Source organism: Manis javanica, chromosome 11, assembly GCF_040802235.1.
Source record: "Manis javanica isolate MJ-LG chromosome 11, MJ_LKY, whole genome shotgun sequence".
Lineage (NCBI taxonomy): Eukaryota > Metazoa > Chordata > Mammalia > Pholidota > Manidae > Manis > Manis javanica.
The window spans coordinates 67289475-67310489 of record NC_133166.1 but is presented as its reverse complement, the minus strand read 5'-3'; the positions used below and the strand labels follow the sequence as shown (position 1 = coordinate 67310489).

The window sequence follows — 21015 nt, the reverse complement described above, 5'->3', positions numbered from 1 at the left end:
CTCCAAAGAAGAAATTCAGACAGCCAACAGACACATGAAAAGATGCTCCACATCACTAATCATTAGGGAAATGCAAATTAAAACCACAATGAGATATCACCTCACACCAGTATGGATGGCCAGCATCAAAAAGACTAAGAACAACAAATGTTGGTGAGGATGCAGAGAAAGGGGAACCCTCCTACACTGCTGGTGGAAATGTAAGCTAGTTCAACCATTGTGGAAAGCAATATGGAGGTTCCTCAAAAACTAAAAATAGAAATACCATTTGACCCTGGAATCCCACTTCTTGGAATATACCCAAAAAATACTTCTCAGATTCAGAAAGACATATTCAACCCTATGTTAATTGCAGCACTTTTTATAATAGCCAAGAAATGGAAGCAACCTAAGTGTCCATGAGTAGATGAATGGATAAAGAAGATGTAGTACATATACACAGTGGAATACTATTCAACCATAAGAAACAAATCCTACCATTTCCAACAACATGGATGGAGCTGGAGGACATTATGCTCAGTGAAATGAGCCAGGCAGAGAAAGACAAGTGCCAAATTATCTCCCCCATTTGTGTAGTATAACAACGAAGAAAAACTGAAGAAACAAAATAGCAGCAGACTCAGAGACTCCAAGAAGGAGCTAGTGGTTACCAAAGTGGAGGAGTGTGGGAGGGTGGGTGGGGAGGGAGGGAGAAGGGGATTTAGGGTTATTATTTTAGTACACATGGTGTGGGGGATCACAGGGAGAACAGTGTAGCACAGAGAAGGCACATAGTGGATCTGTGGCTTACTACACTGATGGACAGTGACTGCATTGGGGTATGGGTGGGGACTTGATAATATGGGTAAATGTAGTAACCACATTGTTTTTTCATGTGAAACCTTCATAAGAGTGTATATTAATCATACCTTAATAAAAAAAAATTTTTTAAGTAGTCTTAGCAATATCCACCATATCATAGATAAGTTTTCACAAATGCCTAGGGTGCCTAACTGGTTTTCTTGGTTTCACTGGAGGTGGCTGGTAATTATAGGTCTGCTTTGGTTATGTAACTGCATTCCTATTCTGTTAATGTGTGTACGCAATTTAATTAGTAGTTAAAACCTATACATGCTTAAGTTACTCTACAAGAAGATATGTCAAAGAAATAATCAATCTTCCCATGTTATCTTCCGTCTGCTACTCCTATAGCTTTTCTTCTTCCTAATTACAACCCTTAAATAGAATTCGTGCCTCATATCGAATTTACCGAGTATCATAATTCTTCCAAGTGGTAAAGATACCTCAAGACAAATACTGGGCATAAAAGCCACAGGGCATAAACCTGCAAGGAAGTAAAAAGCTAACCTTTTCAAACAATATTGCCTCTCTCTCACTTACCAATTTTACATTTCCCTGTATGGCCCCAGAAGATGAGAGGTTAGCCAGAGACGGGTAAGATTCCTCAAGGGAGGAACAACCTAAGACAGGCACAGTCGCAGGGGGCCATCAGGTGAGAAATTGGGGATCAACAGAGGTGAGGCTTAGAACCTCACCCCCCCCACACCTGTTTTGAGAGAAATCTGCTGCATCCATGGATGTTTTATTGCCCTTGTCTAGCTCAGATTAACACATAGTCTACAGGCACACACCTGATCATCTATATTTGCCCTCTTACAGTACTAAACTATGTTTTCTACCTTTATCTTGCATCTACCTACCACTTCAGCATTTTATTAAAAATAATAATAATAAGGGAGAAATGTGGGATTCACATATAAATCAAGTATGAAAATCAAACAAATATTCATATTTGACCTGATTGTTTATAGTTCATAATGTGTGATCAAAACTGAAAGTTTCTGCGATGACTGCCCTTGTACTGTTCACCATGTAAGAACTTACTCACTATGTAAGAATTTGTTCACCATGTAAGAAATTGTTTGTTATGCTTCAGAAGATTGGAGACTGACGAGAATTGGGCTTGGGATTGATTAATGATTGTGCATTGAGTCCCCTATACAGAATTTTATTGTTGTTAACAACCATTTGATCAATAAATATGAGAGATGCCCTCTCAAGAAAAGAAGAAAAAAGTAGTCTTAGGATGAAAGAACATAGCCCTACATCTCAGCTTCTTACTGTTACCAAACATGCCTTGGCTCTGCTGTAATTTCCTACTCTAGAAATGTCCTCCTTTCCTTCTCCCCTTTGGCATTTTTCCTGTATGGTAAGATTCAGCCCTAGTGCCATGTCTTTGTGAAGTCTGTCATAATCCTCCCAACCAGATGAGGTCTTTGCCTTCTAACTGCCCCTCCCCCATGGCTCTTTTACAATTACAGTACAGACTAAACTGACAAAACATCCAATACCAAGTTCAAGGCTCACATAGCAGTAGCATTACTTCTCTGATCTGAAAATCTATGAAAAATTGTATTTAGCCCTTTAAAACAGGCCAGTAAAACATCAGCCTGCCTGGGACTTATGAAAAACTGCAACTGGTCAAATAGTAGCACATTAGGTTGGCCAGGTTAAGGTTCTGTGGTGGGTGAAAGAGCAAGAAGGGAGAACAGACACTGCCGGGTAATGACTGTCGGGCTTGTATGTGGATTCTAATTCTCATTATCTTTGGTAAAGTAGGTATCCCCACATTAGAAATAAAGAAAGATAAATTATTCTAAATTATATAGCTAGTAGATTTCAGAGCTGGATTCAGACCTGAGTCTTTAATTCCAAGGCATGTTTACTGATTCATGGAGGCTGTGAAATGCTGAGGAAAAAAGTGGCCAGTTAACCAAAAGATAAAAAGTTCATCCACTTGAGGAAAAAGGCGGTGTATTTCAGTCAGAGCAGTGAACCAAAGAACTAGGCTTACCACAAAATAGTAAAATGGTCTTAAATCAGGAAAGACATAGTTCTTGGCTCTGCAGAATGATAGGTGGAGCAACTGAAAATAGAAATCATCATCTTATGATGGTTTATGCAGGTGGAAAGCTAAGTTACTGAATGGTAAAGACTTACTCCTAGGAGTACCATCAGTCAGTGTATTTGGACTTCTCCTGCATTTGAAGATAGCATTTCTTGAAAGTAATGCATGTCAGCTCCTCTGATAGATTCTTACAGAACATCCTTGCATATTGGATGGGTTCATTAAGGCAGACTCCCTAAGTGCTATAGTAATTTATATCTGGGTTTGTTTTTTTTTTAATACAAAGATTTTTGTTCTATCTCCTTTTCAGGGATTTTTAGGTCTAATGTGACATCTCATTATTTCTTCCTATTGACTCTTTTTTTTTGTCCTTTGTCCTTGAGGAAGTTAGAATCTCACACATTGGTTTTTGTCCTGGGAGAAAGTTGCAAATGAAAGGTTGTTTTGCCACCAACCCCAAAAAAATATCTTCTTTTCAGAAGAATATCTTTGATGGAAACTGATTAATTTTGTAAAACAACTTCAGACTTTTCCTTCCAACAAACTTTGTCCATATGAATCTGCTTTCTCATCTGTTTCCTGCCCAAAGAGATGTCTCTGAGAGACCCCTTAGCACTGCATGTGCCAATTCTTCCACATACACTGTCCTAGTCTGCCATGATTCCATGGATGTGAGACAAAATCTTGAAAAACCCATTTTGCCTTGGTCTCATAGTAGATTCTTCTGTCTTCCAGGCCCAAAATCTGTCTGGGATCAGTTAAAACCACAATTGTTCTGGAACCAATTTATTGCCACATTGAAAAAAGAATTTTCAAGTAGATTGAGATAAATACATATCAAACTATGGTTGGAAAGCAGTGCTTTATAAAGCATCGAGGAAAAGGGAGAGAAACAGAAATGTGACCTTGAGGTGCTAACCAAAACTCACCAACTTCCTGAACAAATAATGAAACATTGCCCCTCCCAGTCTCTAAGATGACAGCTTTTCTAGCACCAATTTCTGTTTCTCAATGCAGCCAGAAAATGGACTTGGCTTTGGTCGTGTCACATTTAAATGGGAATCTATTAGGTATTGCAGTTTATTTTCAGGGTATCATGAGGAGCCAGAGGTTGCATAAGGACAAGAAGTAGAATTTTACCTACTAGCTTTATCCAGTCTGAGGCCTGGCCTCGGTGTCAGGCTGGTGAGAATGTCCTTTGGCTGGAAACAAAAGGGGAGGATGAAAATGGAAACAGCAGAGCTTCAGACAGCTCACCTCCCCCTGAAATTCAGCAGTTCATGCCATTCCTCACCAAGAGGCCCACATGTAGTTTATTCACACAACCCTCAGTTGCTCAGTGCGTATGTAACCTGTGCTGTCCTGCACTGGGACAGTGGAGGAAACAGGTGGGCTGTCAATCACCCACCATCCCATGGCACTGGCTGTGCCCTGAAGAAGGGATGCTGTATGTCAAGAACAAAAAGGACTCTTGGGAGGAGTAAATGCCACCATGTTTAAAGCAGCCTGCTGTACTAAAGGTACTCACTGAATCCCCTCGTCTCTCACTGTAATGGCTGTTGTACAAAGGAGCATGTGCCAACAGAAGGTGGAACCAAGCATCGTGGGCTCCACAAGAGGGAAAGCTCCCACCCAGTTGGAGGACTCAGGGAGGACTTCATGAAAGAATGGCATTTGAGGGTTTTGGTTTTTTTTCTAAGGACGTGAGAATACTGGGAAACTGGATGGTGGACGGAGCAGTTTCTAGCTCTGTCACTTAGCAGCTGCATACCTTGGACAGATTATTTTTACTACAGTGTCTGACACAAAGTAAAATACTTGGCATGTGGTAGTTATTTAAGAATTAGAAGGGGAGAGAATATAGATAAAATGGGTAGAGCCATGGAGTAAGTAAAGGCAAAAGAGTTAAGGGCAAGTGGATCATTAAATGGCCCCAACCTTTCTTCAAACCTGTATTTCTGCCAAATGATGAGTGCCCGGGACAAGTAATGAACATGCAGTAGTCAATAAATAAAATGCTTGTTGAATGAATGGATGTCCTTCAGGATCCTCAAACCGAATACTCAACCCCTCCCTCCGAGCCTCAGTGGTACTTTTATTAAACACAATGTCATCATCCTAAATGCCAAGCTAAAAACCTCTCTGGTTCTCCCTCTACCAAGAAGTCACTGCTAGATTCTCAGAAATGCCTCTTGAATTTATCTCCCCACATTCTACACTACCTTGGTGCATCATCTCTGCTCGGCTGTTGCTATCTTGTCTATCTTGCCTTCCTGTCACCAGTGCAGGACAGCAGGTAGTAGATAAAGCTGGGGCGCTACAGTTTGATCAGAGTATGGAGGGTGGCTACAACTTTTCTCTGCCAACAGAGGCGCTTCCAGCTGCAGATAAAATACTTTCTGGCCCAACTTAAGATGTCTTGCCCTAGCCTCCCTAAATCTTTATACCCTGAGTCAAGCCGCACAGTCCGAAGCCACCTCCCACCCCCTCTGCACATTTGTTCCTACTGGCAGCTGCTTTCTGAGTCTGTTACCCATTACTGAAGCTTGTGCATGGGAAGCCAAGCTGAGAGAGGAGGATATTTATAAATAGAAGGTGGGTGTAAAGTTCTGCAGTCACAAATGTTTTAAACAAGGTTAATTCCATCTCTCTGCTTGAGCTCTGATATTTCCTGTCCACCTTCTCATCTTCCATCTTTTCCCAAAGCTTGTGAATTCCTGCCCTCTCCTTGCTCAAGGTTACAATAAACCTGGAAAACCACGGAGGCTGAGAAATGTGACCCGGAAGGAAGTGTGGGAAATATAAATGGATTCAGCATCTTCAGACAATGTCCAGAGCCAAAGCTATTGAGATAACATAAATGTACTTACCACCTAATAATAGAATATTGATGGTGGTTTACTATGTGTCCTGCCCAGATACCCATTAGTTCTAATGCATAAAGAGCCATATAAGCAAAATAATTACCCCTACCTTACTGATGGAAAAGTAATGCTCAGAAGAGTTAACTGATTTTCCCCAAGACTGGTAAATGACAAAGCCAGGATTCAGACCTGGCTCTGCAAGACTGGGAAATTTTTAATATGCCATGTACATGTATTAAGTCTTACCATATTTCTGCATAAAATTACCTAATGATGAAAGGGAACTTGTGATTTTTAGCAATGAAGGGACCAACATTATATATTATGGTTGCATAACTCAGAAGCCCAACAAACTGACTTAATTAAGAAAAGGTATTTGTCGGCTCAAGTAACAGAGTGGCCAGTGATTAACCTACTGGTTCAAACATGGGCATCAGGACCCCCATTCTCCTCTTCCCTGGGGTCCACCCACCTCTGCCTAATTTCCCTCTCAAACGGGCTCACTTCACATGGCTTCTTAGAGCCTATAATTCCAGAGACAAGTAAATATTTCTAGGGAAGCTCCAGCAAAAATCCCCTGGAGGACTCTGACTTGAAACACAGGTCCATTTGTAGACCATTTGGTGTGTCTGGAGTACTCTGCTACTGTTCGCCAGGCATGAGGCACTGGGCTCAGCCTGAAGGAGTCAGGATTCAGTGTCAGCCCCACTGCAACCATATACATTGAGCTGGAGGGGCGTAGCTCAAGCTCATCAAAGGACGAGTAGCCCAGAAAAGACTGCAGCCTGTCCAGAAAAAAAAAGCTTGCATAAGAGGAAAAAGCACCACAGTACACCAAGAACATGTAACCTTAAAATCCATGATCCTGAGATGAGCACAGGGGTTGATGTGTTTTGAAACCTTAGTGCACAGGTCTGTGTGTATATTATCATAATCACTCCATCAACCAGATAATACCCCAATTTTTCAAGTCATAAAAGTGAAGCTCAGAGATTGAAACAACTTGCTAGTAAGGGGCAGACCTAGAATTCATGCCTGGGTATGTTGGACTCCAGATCTTGCATGCTCCACACCACAGCACACTGCCAATCTGGGAGGAGTCAGATACAGTGAGCTGTTGGCTGAGACTGACAGGTGAGCACTCAGAAGCCACGTCCTTGTGGGAGAAACTCTGCCCAGCCGCGCTCTGAGGGCAGGTGGCACCAGGCTGGGAGACCCCCTGCCTTAACACCCAGCCCTGCAGAGGTACCAACTGAGCAGCTGAGAAGTCCTGCACGTGCATCAGTGACAAGTTTCCTCTCGGTGGGAAGAAAAGGCTACCAGGGGGCTGCTCTCCCAACCCTCTGGCCACAGGCAAGAGCTGCCTGGTTCTGTCAGTGTCCCAGAACCACAGGAGAAAGCCAAGAAAGAAGGGCAGTGCAGCATGGAATAAATGGACGAATAAATGGTCCGAGAAAATAATTTGAAGAAATTAGAGAAAAAGAGTTGCAATCCCATGTTTAGAGCCTTAAATGGGAATGTGGCACAAGAGGGATGGGAAGCTCTAAAACAAAGTGAGGACAGCTCATTTGCCAAAAACCCTTGTATAGAAAAAGGAAGAAACCTGAAGAAACCAACCTGGCTCTATGGAGAGCTCTCTGACAGACCTGAAAATAACAAGGCAGCTAGCTTACAAGAGATGGAAGGAAGGGAGGGAAGTCCTCGATAAATTGAGGCTCAGAAAAGGTGCAGAAAATAAAGGATGTCATTAGTTATGTTCAGAGCAAGGGGAATAAAGTGAGAATAGGGTTCCCCTTGGAGATGGAGGCATCAGGTTAGCAGTTGTGAGAAAGAAGAATACTCAAACACAATTTGCTTCGTTTTCCATCAAGAAAAAGCATCTCTAAAGTGGGATAGCTTATGGGAAATTGAAATCCTATGTATAAGTAGAAGATAAGATAATAAGAGAAAGCCAAAGCAGCTAGCCACTTAAAATGTACTGCAAATCCCAAGGTGATGAAAAACTTGCAGATAAGATCCTGGAACCTTTGCTGATGTAGCTGAGAAGGCTGTGGAGCAAAGGAAAGGGGCAACAGTGCTCAATAGCAGCAAGTGTCCTGATATTCAGGAAAAGTAGATTCTGGAAACTAGATAGGTACATTTGAGATGAATTCCCCCCAAAGATTTTCTAGAATGTAATTTAAACTGGGGTTTTGAAAACATCTAGAATTGATACCTAAACTAAGAACAAGATAAGGTAAATAATAATACCAACAATAATTTACTATCATTTAATTTGGAAGGCAACTAGGAAAATTCCTTGGACATGGTAATGTCCCCAAGCTGAGGAGACAACTAGGGAAACAACTCAGAGATTGTCCAGGCAGGTGGATTTGTAGCCCATTTAACCACTGCTCCCCTTCACCCGAGTTGGTTATTCAACTGACATAAATCTGGGAAGGAGTCTTAAATTTCACACTTCTGGTCTCTGCATTTGGTCAGCTCAGTGGTTATCTGTGCCTACCACAGATGGCACTACTATTGGGTGGAAAGGCACTACCATTTGAATGTCAGAATCAAGATTTTAAAATAGCTTGAAACCAGTTGAAACCAATATGCTGAATTTAAAAGAAGTAGAAAGACCTGCATTTAGAATTTGTTTGTTTTTTTAAATCTGCTGCACATGCGAAGGATGGAGGAAGCACAGCTTGGCAGCAGTGCCTGTGGGAAAGGCTGAGGGCTTTCAGCTGCCATCCACTTGAATAGAAACTAGTAGGAATGGAGCAGCTGCTTAAAAAGATAGTGGTTCTCCCTGACCCTTTTAATTTTAAGTACAAAAGGGTGAGACATTGAAAAGTATGTCTCTCTTCCCATAGTCATTCCTCTTCCCAGGAGGAGACCACTTCCTGTTCGTCGTTTCTTGTAGATCCTTTCAAAGGTATTCTACACAAATGCATACCTCTTTCCCATAAATAGTAGCCTACTGTACACCTTAGTTCTTTCACTTAACAGTAAATCTTAGATACTAAGTATCTTTTTGTATCCCATTTATGAAATGATTCTTTATTCTTTTGTAAAGGGTACATAGTATTTGATTGCATATGTCAGAATGTATTCAATGGGCTGTCTATTGCTGGACATGCAGATTGTTTCCAATATTATGCTGTGACAAAACAGTGCTGCAGTGAGTAACATGTCATTCCAAACTCATGGGCATGTATCTGGAAGAACAAATTTTCAAGAAATGAAATCACTGAGTGAAAGGCATGCACATTTTTAATTTGATAGATATTGTCCAGTTGCCCAACTGTCCAATTGACCCATCCACTAGCAATGTATGAATGTGTTTTTCCACCTCCTCACTGATAGTTTGCTATAAATCTTATTGCTCTTTGACAACCTGAGAAGCAAAAAGAGAAAAACCTGAAAAACCACATTTTATTGTAGTTGTCTCACTCTGTTATTTATATTTTTATTAACTGTTTATATCCTTTACCCATTTTCTACTGAGTTTTCTTCTTAGAGCTCTTTATATACTAAAGAAACTTACTCTTTGTGAAGTCAGTTACAGATATATTTGCCTTGCCAGTCTGTAGTCTGTCTTTTGATTTTGTTTGTGGCAAATTTACCATGTAAATATGTTTTCCTTTTAAGCTGTACTAAAATGTAACCATCAATATTTTTATGACTTCTGGATTTTATGTCATACTTTAGAGTTCTTCCTCACTTTGAAATACTTTTGAAATTATCATTTAATTTCTTTCAGACTTTGTTTCTTTTTACATTTGAATATGTTATCCATTTGTTACTTGTTTTGGTATAAGGCATGATGTATGGATCCAATGTAATTTTTTTCCAAATGGTTACCTAGTTGTTCTCATTTCAATTAAGTTATATATATTTTCTCCTCCGATTTAAAATACCACTTTTATAATATTCTAGTTCCAATATGCATTTGGACCTAATACTGGATTTTACCTTCTATTCCATTGATCCATTGATCTACTTCTTTTGATACATTTGAAAGAAATTATAGTGTTTATTGACATTTTAAATTGCTTTTCAAGTTAAATCAATAAATATTTGTTGTAAAAGTTTGGGAAGTAGAAAAAATTATACAGAGAAAATAAATATCCCTGAACATACCATAAATAACTAAATATTACAGTGTTTGTCCTTCCAATATCTTCCTATGTCATTTTTTTTACCCAATTGAGGTGATACAATGTAAATCTTATTTTTCAGACCCCAAATCAAGTGTGATCGAAATGCCCAAAGTGAAACTAGTCACCATCTTGTCCAGACAGAACCCCCCTCCTCCGCCATCTGCCCAGATACTCAGTGCAAGAGGTGGGGCCAGCCCTCCCTTCCCCCCTCGCATTCTAGTCACCAAGTCCTCCATATTTTCCCTCCATAGACTCACAGTCCGAGACTGTGAAATCCTTTCAATATACAAATGAAGAAGTCAAGACCCAGGTGAGGGTGTGGAGAGAATAACATATAAAAGTCAGAATGCTTGTAATTGCAAGAAACAGAGGACTCAAAAAACAGCTCAGCCAGGAAGTGGGCTTATCGTCCCCCATCCTGAGAGGTCCAGAGGTAGAGTGAATCCAGGATGTATTAACCAGTGCCTCAGTGACATCATCAAGGACCCTGACCCTTGCCATCTGTCCATTATGGCATCCCCAATATATCAGCTTTTGTCCTCACACTTTTCTCCATTTTACTGCAAGACAGTGGCAGTAGTTCCAAGTGCCATTCTTCCCACATAATATTACATAAAGGCCAGAAGGGAGCATGCCCCTTCCTAATTCCACATTGCCCAAAAGCAGCAGTAGGGGTGGTTAGGAAATGTAAGAGGTTACTTTTGGTTGTCATAGGGATTGTGGGACACTACCAGCATTTAGTGGCCAGGGAACAGGGATGCTACATATCCTGTAATGTTTAGGATAATTGGTTAAGGAAAACATTAGCTCTCATTCTTTACAATATTCATGTAAGTGAAAAACAATTTAACTATTTTCACGTACAAAATGATTTTTGCATGGTTTTAATGTACACAGAATTTTCCAGGAATGTAACTTGGCTATAAATTGAGGAAGGATTGTAATTTGTTTTGCTTGGCACTTCCCAAGAGTCAGTCACTATGTTAGATGTCAGTGCTCCTAGTGACATCAGGGCTGCAGGTATCATGCCCTTGTATCATCCTCTGTGGGCAGTTGTTGCACTTGTGGTGATTCTCTATTAAAGTATAGACATGCAACTTCTCTCTTTGGTTATTTCTTCTAGTATAGCAATGCAAGTATTTACATGTTGAGAAACAGATTATTAAAATTAGTTTCCTTTTTCCCTTTATATCACACTTGAAGCATTATATTGATTTTTTAAAATTATGTGTCAGTAGATTCCATTCTCTGAATTTCATTTCTGTAGGGAAGGAGGCATTACAAAATACTTGTTATGAAAGAAATTGGGCCAGACAGGATTGAGATCCACTGGCTTCCAGAATAAAGTCTAGACAGCTTAGTCTGGCACTTAAAATCTTTCATGGATCAGATTAAAAACCCACTTTTCTGGACCTGTCTCATGGCAACATCCCTGAATGTTGTACTTCAACCACCAAGATTAGTATTCAGTTTTCAAACACATCAAGTAATAGTAATAGTGCACACTGGGTGCTTATAAGTCAGGCTCTGTGCCAAGTGCTTTCACATCAAGTTTGGCTTTCAATGCTTCTGACAACCAATGAAGCATAGATACTTTTCTTATTCCCATTTTACAGCTGAGGAAACTGAGGTCATGGAATCAGTGATGGATCTGTTTTTAAACCGAAGCAGTCTGATGACAGTCCCTGCTCTTCACTGTGACTCTGTTTTGACTCCTATGGGGACACCACTGCCTCTCACAGAAGTCTCCTCCCATCTCTGTTACCTGCCAAAGTCTAGTTCAGGGTTCACAACTTCATTCCATCATCACTTCATTAATCCTTTCTGAATCCCTCCATCTGAAATTAATTTCTTTTCCTAGTGCTCCCACTTTGCTTTATTATGTTCTTACTATGGCTACTCTTCAGAAATCTGAAGTAGCAAAATGATAAATTGCTATATGCCTCATGCATCTCCATGCTCCCTTCTCTCCTCCAACAATGAGACAACTGGGTTGTGGATTATGTTTACATTCCAAACCATCTCCCTCAGTCACTCAGGACCCTCTGGACCCACCCACAGGCTGGCACTGCACTGGGGTAAACACACGCAAAGTGATTCAGTTCTGCAGCTCCCCAGGCACCCCCCACCACCACACACACACACACACACACACACACACACACACACGCACACACACGCCATTCAGAACCAGAATGCAGTGCCTGTCATCAGAGGACACTCTTCCTTGTCAAACAGGGATTCTCTCCCTCAATCACCTTGGCAGGACATACCCTTCCTTCCTTCTCTCCCTTCCTCTTTTCCAGCCACTGTCACTCCCTGGGGCTCCTGCAGGCCCTGGAGACTACTTGTGCCAGAGTGCTGCCACCACTGTTTGAGCTCACAGAAGAATGGGTCTTTTCCCAGCTTCCTCAAACTGCAAAGCTGATGTTTGCCCTTAAGGGTGTATTGATCATAGTGTCAACAAACAGCATTCTGTGGCCAACCATATAGGATTTGGGGCTCCTGACAGTCTGGAGTTACTTGTGCCCCCAGTCTTCTCTGCCAGCATGGGTCAAGGAGAATTATTTTATATCCCTTGTGGGCCTGGAGGTCACTGGTTTCAGCAAGGTGGTTCTTTCTCACGGCCCCTCACACAGTTGGAATCAGACAGTGGCTTCCTCATATTGTGAGCAGCTGATGCAGGAACCTCCACTGGGTTAGGGCCAGCTTCATGGGATGCAACCAGGGCAGCTACACAAGGCTCTATCTTAGAAGAGCTCTGTGCTTAGTTTAATGCTCTATTGGCACCATTCAAATTCTTAATTTTTGAGCAAGAGACCCTGCATTTTCATTTTGCATAGGACACTGTAGAGTAGGTAGCTCGTGTTAACTGGGGCTGTTGGTTACAACATCTACACATGGCCTTTCCATGTGGACTGGCTTTCCCGCATCATGATGGCTGGATTCCAAGTGTGAGAGTTTCAAGAGAGAACCAGGCAGAAGCAGCATCACCTTTTATGACTAAATCTAAGTCCTCTTCTTAGAGAGATGTTGACAAGGTCACAGTGTAAGAAGAGCATGTGGGATGGGAGATACTGTCACAGTTGTCTTTGGAAAATGCAGTTAGCCACATCCAGCTCTGAGTGGGTCACCTCCCCATCCTGGCTTCAACCTCCCCATCTGTAGAAAGGGCCTGGGGTTCAGTTCCCCTCTGACAAAAGGGCCAAGGGAGAATTGGGAATTTGATCCTCACAGCCCTTGTTAGCTTCTCCCCTCCCATCCCTTACCAAGTACTCAGAGGAGTTGGGACCAGGGGCGATGGGAACAGGAGCCCAATCCAGAGGCTATAAAGGTCTACTTCCCTAGAGGGCTGAAATCTCTGAGGAAGGTGGACTCAGGGCCCTGACATATGTTTCTCCTGCCAGCATCTCTGCTTGGCTCCATTCCTCCTCTCATTTCTCCCTGGGGCAGGTTATTGTCTTAATCATTAACTTCCCTTCAACTCCCAGCAAGGTCCCTAGACTCCAAACGCTACTAATCCCCTTGCTTTCACTAGCAAACCTGGAAGCTAATTAAACTGCAAGTTTGTGTGTGCTTGCTCTCTGTCAGTTTCTGAACCTCTCTTCCCAGTCTCTCTCCCAGCTCTCTTCTCTTCCTGTGATGCCTTTCTTACTAGTCCTGTGTAGTTCAGATTCACCTGGACACTCAGTGTCTCCCACAGATCTCCCTGCCTCTTCACTCCTCTGTCTTCTGACTTTCACTCTGCAGCCCCAGTGATCTTAAAACACAGCTCTGAGCCCTACCTCTGCTGGATAAACTGAGTTCTTCAGCTGGGCATGTAAGCCCTACACACCGTAACTGCCATAACTTCCCTTCACAAATCCTTCCCTCCTGAACTGAGTCATTGCAGTCCCCTCCCCAAACCCCATCTATGCCACCTCCACACCTGCATCCTTCCCCTTCACTTTACCTCGCTATGTCAAATCTTCACCATGATTTAGAAATAACCTCCTTTGTGTCACCTTCCCTGATTCTCATAAAGGAGACCCCACAGAGGTCCCTCACCCCCTCCCCATGTAAGGATGTAGATCTGACCAGAAGAAGGCCCTCACCTTTCCTACCACCCCACCCCACCACTCTAGTCCCCTGATCTTGGACTTCTGGCCTCCAGAACTGAAAGCAATAAACTGTTCCTGTTTATAAGCTCCCCCCACCATCATCACCATTTTACAGTTGAACAAGTAAGGCTCAGAGAGCATCAGAGAATTAGGGAGTCTGCAGAGCATAGTGGTTGAGGATGAGATTTTGGAGCTTGACAGACTTGGGTTTGAATCCTGCCCCTGAACTAACCTCTTAATTCCTCATTTGTAAAAGTTGGTGAATGACATCTACTTCAGGGGATGTTAAGAAAATTCAATAAGGTAGTGGATGTGAAAATCACTTAACTCGGTCTGAGACATAGTTGTCATTCATTGCCATAGATTGGGTTCCCTCACAAGCAGACCTTGACACAAAGATTTGGGGGCCAATAGCCTAGGAGGTGATCCCAAGAAGCAGGTTGAGAGGATAGGGAAGTGATTCAGTGACGGGAGGCAGGCATGTAACGCATACGGATATAAGTAGCTTCTCACCACGGACAGCTTCTGTTTAATTCTCTCCGAGACTGGAACATGCCTGGAAATCGGGAATTGTCCCACTGAGGGACCAAATCCTAGAGTATTTATCCACTCACTCTGGATGCTGCTTGGTTGAGGGTTACTCTGGGGATGTTAATTCTGCCTCTCACTTACACAACCAAGAAGGCCTCCAGAGACAGGGGAAGCACAGCAAGTTCAGGAACTGTCTGCAGGCGACCTCTGGGGGTCTGAGTGGGGCACTGGTGTCGCCTGCCTCAGCCACCTGTCTCCACACCCCCACCCTGACTTCCTGACTTCTCTTGTGAAACTTTTTGCAGCCCCAGGGAAAAGGTCAAATGGCTTTCAGCCTGTGCCAGGCCCCCATTGAGATTTTATGGTCCCACATGGAGTGTCCTGCTGTCCTTTCCCTCCTCTTCCGGTTGGAATCACACCTTCAAATGGCCCCTTCAGGATGGCAGCCCCACCCTGATGGTCCAGAAGAGGAATCATGCCCTAAGAAGGGTTGTAGGTACCACAGGTCAGCTTCCTACCTTCCCGGCCCTCCTGTATATCCCTGTGTGGCTTGTCCCCTACCATCACCCTGGCCTCACACCCTCCTCATGGACCTGTGGCCCAAGCTTTGCAAACTGGTGAAGAGATAGCTGTAACCTGATGGGCTAAACAGCTGATTCACCCTTTGCCCCCAATACCTTCTTGCCCCCCATGAAATGTCTCCATTCATTTCTTTCCATTAAGGCACATATTCATCATCCACCTGACATCCTCAAGAAAACTGCATGAGCCAGTCATTGTTATCAGCACCTCCATGAGGGTCATTAGCCTAACTAGGTGACTGGGTTCTCAAGAGTTCCAGCAGGAAAGTTCTAGAGGGTAGGTTTCATGGAGCACCAGGCTTCTCTAGGACCAGGGAGAAGGTCTGTGGCAAAGCCAGGACTAGAGCCCAGGCCTCCCTAGCACACCAGGGGCAGGTGGAGGGTGCCAATTCCTGGCAGCTGAGAGTTGGGCTCATCAAAAGCCAGACACAAAATCAACATCTACTGAGTGCCAGGCAGGTTGGCACTGCACAGCTGTCCTGAGAGAACAGCAACCCAAGCTCCCTGTGGTGGGTGTCCAAGCCAAGAATAGAAGCCATTGAAGGGGCCCCTGGTGAGTGCTGAGGGGGGAAGACAACTCCTCCCAGCCCTGATGTCCTGCTAGGTTCTACCACCCTGGCTCCAGCTAGGCAGAGGTCAGTGTCTCTACATACAGGCCCTTGGAGCCCCCCATTGTCCTTCTCAACCCCCTCCCTTCTTACAGGTTCTGTGGAAACAGCCTACTTAGCCAAAACTTAATCCTGCCCCCAAAGACTCCCCCCTTCCTTGGCCCCTCCCCAAGGGCTCCAGGCTGACCCTCTGAAGTCGGGCACTTATCTTCTTCCTTCCTTCCTAATCAACTAGGGAAATTTTCAGATTTGGAGGTGAGGAAGAAAAATTAGGTCACCTTAAGCTTTTCGTTTTGACCTATTTATTCTCCTCTTCCCTCAGGCCCCCTCCCCCAGTGCCACTCAGGCTGGACATCTGTCCCAGACCAAAGCTCACCTTCCACTGCCCTTGCAGTCCAGAGGGTAGTTGGACTCTGAATTGCTCCAGTCCCCTCCTCAAACCAGGGAGGAGGCTGGTATGCAGGGTGCCCTGGGCCAAACCCCCAGTTTAGCCGCTGCCTCAGGCCTCAGTTTCCCCCCTTGGGCCTCAGTTTCCCTATCTACTAACTTGGATCGGTGATGCCCACTCCCTAGCCCCAGAGAAAGAAGGTCTAGGGAGCTCACAGGTGAGGAAGGACCCAGTGCTCAGCGCAGTCTGCTTTAGGCAGGGTCCTTCTCTGCGCGGTACCCCTAGGCCCTGCCGCTCGGCTCCCCTCCTCTGAGCGCCCCTCCTTCGAGACCTTCCCCTCCCCGCTCTCCCACTTCCCGTCTCTCTCCTGCCTCTGCTCCCGCCTGGCTGCCGGCTAGCTGTTTAGTGGGCCTCTTTCCCTCGAGCCTCCCCACGCCTCGCTGTTCCGCGCCCACCCCGGGGACCCAGCGCCCCGCCGCCGCCGCCTCGGGACCCGGAGGAGCAGCCCGAGCCCCCGCCACTCCCGCCAGGCCGGTCCCCGCCGCAGCGCGGGCGGGCGGTGCGCAGCCCCGGAGCCCGCAGCTGAATCACCGGCTGGGCGCGAACCCGCTCCGACCGCCGCCCCCAGCCAGGTGAGGGCAGCTCAGAGACCGGCAGCTAAGGTTTCTCCTTTATCGGAAGCGGGGGCAGGGGAAAGCGGGGGGAAAGAGGGAGGAGGTGTGGGGGAATTGGGTTCTTTTTCCCTAAAAGGAGGACCTGGGTGCTTTTTCATTAAAAAGGCTCAAGGGCTTTTACTCCGAAGGGATAGATGATGAAAGATCTTGGGGAGAAAGGGTCTGGGGTACCCCTTTCTGAGGGAATTTTTTTTCCATGAGAAAGGATTAATTGGCTTCTGTAAAAAAGGGCCTTACCTGCTTGGGAGCATGCGAGGCTTTCAAGGTAGGTCTGCGTGGGAGGGGGCTCCTGGCGGAGCTTGAGGGAAGAGGTACTTAGGGAGTGGGACTTGGAGGAAGCGGGGCTGAGATCCCCTTAGCCTGACATCGTTGCACCTTCTCTTTCGGTTTCCAGACGCTGGGTCTGCCCATTTCTCTCTGTCCCAGTTTTTTCTCTTTGAAGATGATTATTTTGAGCCCCACTTGGGCAGAGTGAAGAACAGCCATCTCCTCTGAGCTCTGATGCCCACCTGACACCTTCCCACCTCTGACCTGCTCTGGGACAGGGATTTAGGAAAGGATGGGGAAGTAGGGATCTGGGAAATGGGCAGTGGTGGCTGAAACGGAGGCTGGGTACCTGACATGCAGGAGGACTCTCCAGCACTGGCAGGCGCACCAGGCTCTGTAGGGAGATTACTGGGGATAGGGCTGTTAGGTGCTCCTGGGGCAGGACAGGCTATGGGAGCAGCAGGGGCAGGAAGAGCTGAGATGTTGCCACACTCCAGCAAGGCAAAGTGGTAGGGTTTTGTTTGTTAGTGGGTTTTATTGGATTTTGTTTTCTTTCTCCTTCACCCTGGATCCCAAGACTCATTCCACTTGTCTCCCCTCCTAGTTTTGCAGAAAGGAAAACTGAGGCAGAGGACAGGTTGGGTGGAAATGCCTATCTGGAAGGAAAAGGTGGTGGAAAGGAAGTCACACTGAATTTGGACTTAAAAGACCTAGGCTGAAGGCTTGCGTCAGGGCTCCATGGATGACCTTGGGCCAAAATGCTCTTCCTTGTTGGGAAAGCCGAGGCTTTCTCATCTATGAAATGGGAAAGGGCCCACCTGTCTTGCAGGTTTGCTGTGGGACCAAATGTGGGACAAAGAGCTTTGTAAAAGGAGACGCACTAAATATTCCTGAGATGCAACCTTCACCATTGCAGATGGGCCCCCTCCTCCCTCCCTCCCTCCCTCACCAAAGGATGTTTGTTGCCTAGCCCAAGGGGCACCTTTGTAGGAATTAGAAAAGGCACCTCCTCTGGAGGGAAAAAATGTTCAGCTGAGGTACATTCTGGCTTGAGGTCTTTATTATGAGAATTAGAAAAGGCACACTTCACCAGGTAAAACAACTCTACTCAGTTGGGCAAACAGAATGCGGGCTAGATTCCAGTGCCCACCTATCCTCAGGTGAACATCCTTGTGTAGGGTACACCTGCACAGTTACACCTGGGAACCCTTCCTAGCAGGCCCCTAGTGTCTCTAAGTGTATTTAGAGTATTTCCTATAGAAAGAAATTTCCTGTGGAAGGGTATTTCCTATAGAAGCCCACATCCTAGCTGGTTGCCAGCTCATTTTCTTTCTTGCTTTGTCTCCCTTTAGGGCCTTTGGGTATTTAAACCCCAAAGCCTATGCCCTGCTAGGAAGCATAATGGAATCCCACCATCGGACAGTGACTCCTTTGAGTTAAACTGTGCCTTTGCCAAGCTCCCAGGGCTAGGAGTTACTGAGTCCCTAACCCCATATATACGCCAAGAACTTAATCAGATAGTTTTTCTCAAGGCCAAGAACGGAAGCACCTGCACACTTGGGCTGCACTATTCACAAACCGTGTTCACACCTGCTGTCTCAAAGCATCTTTGATGTAAGCTTCTGAGGCAGGTCACCTCCCTATTTACAGAGGAAGCCATGCCCAGAGAAGTTAAGGAACTTACCTAAGGTTTCCTAGCATGTAAGTGGTAGTGCCAGGACCTGGCCCAGATCTAGTTGTCAGTCCTCCTGAAATCAACACTGCTGAGCAACAAAGCTGCTGACCTCAGTCTTGCCAAAGCTCTGCTAGAATTACTGTTCTCCTTCTTTATGCCCAGCAGCCCCTGGCTGTCCTCTTCCCTTGGAAACCAGCCCCCAAGCCCAGAGTAAGGAGTCAGTGTCCCCTACTCCTATTTCATGGTGGAGGGAGCTACCTCAAAGCCCAATTCTTCTGGTCTCTTTAGTGCAAGAAAGGCCCCTAGGGAGTCCAGAGGTCCTATGTGGGAGTTGCCCCTTGAGTGGGTCATAGACCAAGAAAAGGGTCAGGGATCTGCTGTTTCCTTTCCTGCCCAGATGGGGGTTGAAACAGTGGTCATCACAGAGGGCATCAGTTCAGAGACCCACTGCCTGAATCAGGGGGCAACCAGGGACCACAGAATAACCACAGGAAAATGCAGCAAACCAGAGGCTGAGGGAAAATCGGAGACCCCCGACCACCCCCTGTATTCCCAGGGACCATTGAGGCCAAGGGTAGGGGAGTGGGTATGCCCAGCAGATAGGTTTATAGGCCTTTTCAACCAGAGCATTTCTGACTGTATCTGTAGTATGTATGTGTGAAAACTTGAAAAGAGGATTCTGTGCTCACAGGAGAAAATTAAAAAGGTTGGGGTAGGGAGTAATCACTGGCTTAATCTAATGATTCCCAGTGTGGTCCCTGGACTAGCAGCATCTGCATTCCCCGGGAACTCATGAGAAATGCAAATTCTCAGGGCTTATCCTAGACTTACTGAATGGAAACTGTGGGGGTAGGGCCCAACGATGTGTGTTTCAACAATTCCTCCAGGTGACACTGAGACCCACTAAAGTTTGAGAACCACTGACCTAGTCCAAGTGTGTAGGAGACTGAGCCCTAGTTGTGGGTTCAGGGCAGAGCTGGGGAGGGAAGCCATCTCACAGTCTAGGAGCCCTGGGCACATGGAGGTGACCCCTGCCCAACCCTCTTCTCTTCCACTCTGTCTCCTATCCCAGGTACCATGTTGCTGCTCCTGGTGGGCCTGCTGGGCCCGGCTGCCAGTTGGGCACTGGGCCCAGTGCCAGGCTCAGTGGAGCTGCGATCGGCCTTCTCGGCTGCGCGCACCAGTCCGCTGGAGGGCACGTCAGAGATGGCGGTGACCTTCGACAAAGTGTATGTGAACATCGGGGGAGATTTCGATGCGGCCACGGGCCGGTTCCGCTGCCGCGTGCCAGGCACCTATTTCTTTTCCCTCACCGCTGCTAAGGCCCCGCATAAGAGCCTGTCGGTGATGTTGGTGCGCAACCGCGACGAGGTGCAGGCGCTGGCCTTCGATGAGCAGCGGCGGCCGGGTGCGCAGCGCGCAGCCAGTCAGAGCGCCATGCTGCAGCTCGACTACGGTGACACGGTGTGGCTGCGGCTGCCCGGCGCCCCGCGGTACGCGCTTGGCGCTCCTGGCGCCACCTTCAGCGGCTACCTGGTGTACGCCGACGCCGACGCGCCTGCGCGCGGGCCGCCCGGGTCCCCGGAGCCGCGCTCGGCCTTCTCCGCAGCGCGCACGCGCAGCTTGGTGGGTTCAGACGCGGGCCCGGGGCCACGACACCGGCCGCTCTCTTTCGACATTGAGCTTGTCAACATCGGAGGCGACTTCGACGCTGCGGCCGGGGTGTTCCGCTGCCGCCTGCCGGGTGCCTACTTCTTCTCCTTCACGCTGGGCAAGCTGCCGCGCAAGACGCTGTCGGTGAAGCTGATGAAGAACCGGGACGAAGTGCAGGCCATGATTTACGACAACGCCACATCGCGGCGCCGCGAGATGCAGAGCCAGAGCGTGATGCTGGCGCTGAGGCGCGGCGACGCCATTTGGCTGCTCAGCCACGACCATGATGGCTACGGCGCCTACAGCAACCACGGCAAGTACATCACCTTCTCCGGCTTCTTGGTGTACCCCGACCTCGTCCCCGCCGTCCTGCCGGGCCTCGGGCCTCCGGAGCTCTGAGCCTCAACAGGGAGAGGAGCCCGGGGGCGTGCATGCCGAATTGGCTAGACCCTGGGCTGCGAACGCACCCCCACGCGAGCTTGATGGCAAGGCTGGACTCTGCCAATAAAGTGGGCCTGCGCCGGCTCCTGTCTACCCAGAGTCCTGTGCTATGTTGACTGCGACACTTTTGTGTCGGGTGGTGCAGGAATGCACTGACTATTGCAGCAGACGGCGGGATTT

General features: G+C 46.4%; 1 protein-coding gene across 4 annotated transcripts; it reads left to right on the top strand.

Moving 5' to 3' along the window:
• Positions 1–12315: 12315 nt before the first annotated feature.
• On the top strand, positions 12316–20934 carry C1QTNF4 (C1q and TNF related 4). 4 transcript variants are annotated; one of them, XM_037016583.2, is made up of 3 exons: positions 12316–15682; positions 16551–16757; positions 19814–20934. In XM_037016583.2, exon 3 carries the CDS (start codon positions 19819–19821, stop codon positions 20791–20793), a length of 975 nt encoding a protein of 324 aa, XP_036872478.1. In that variant the 5' UTR covers positions 12316–15682; positions 16551–16757; positions 19814–19818; the 3' UTR covers positions 20794–20934. The 4 variants fall into 4 exon arrangements, with proteins under 4 accessions (XP_036872478.1, XP_036872477.1, XP_073072663.1 ...); XM_037016582.2 differs by having other exon boundaries at positions 12316–16757; XM_073216562.1 differs by lacking the exons at positions 12316–15682; positions 16551–16757 and adding an exon at positions 16916–17064.
• The last annotated feature ends 81 nt before the right edge of the window (positions 20935–21015 follow it).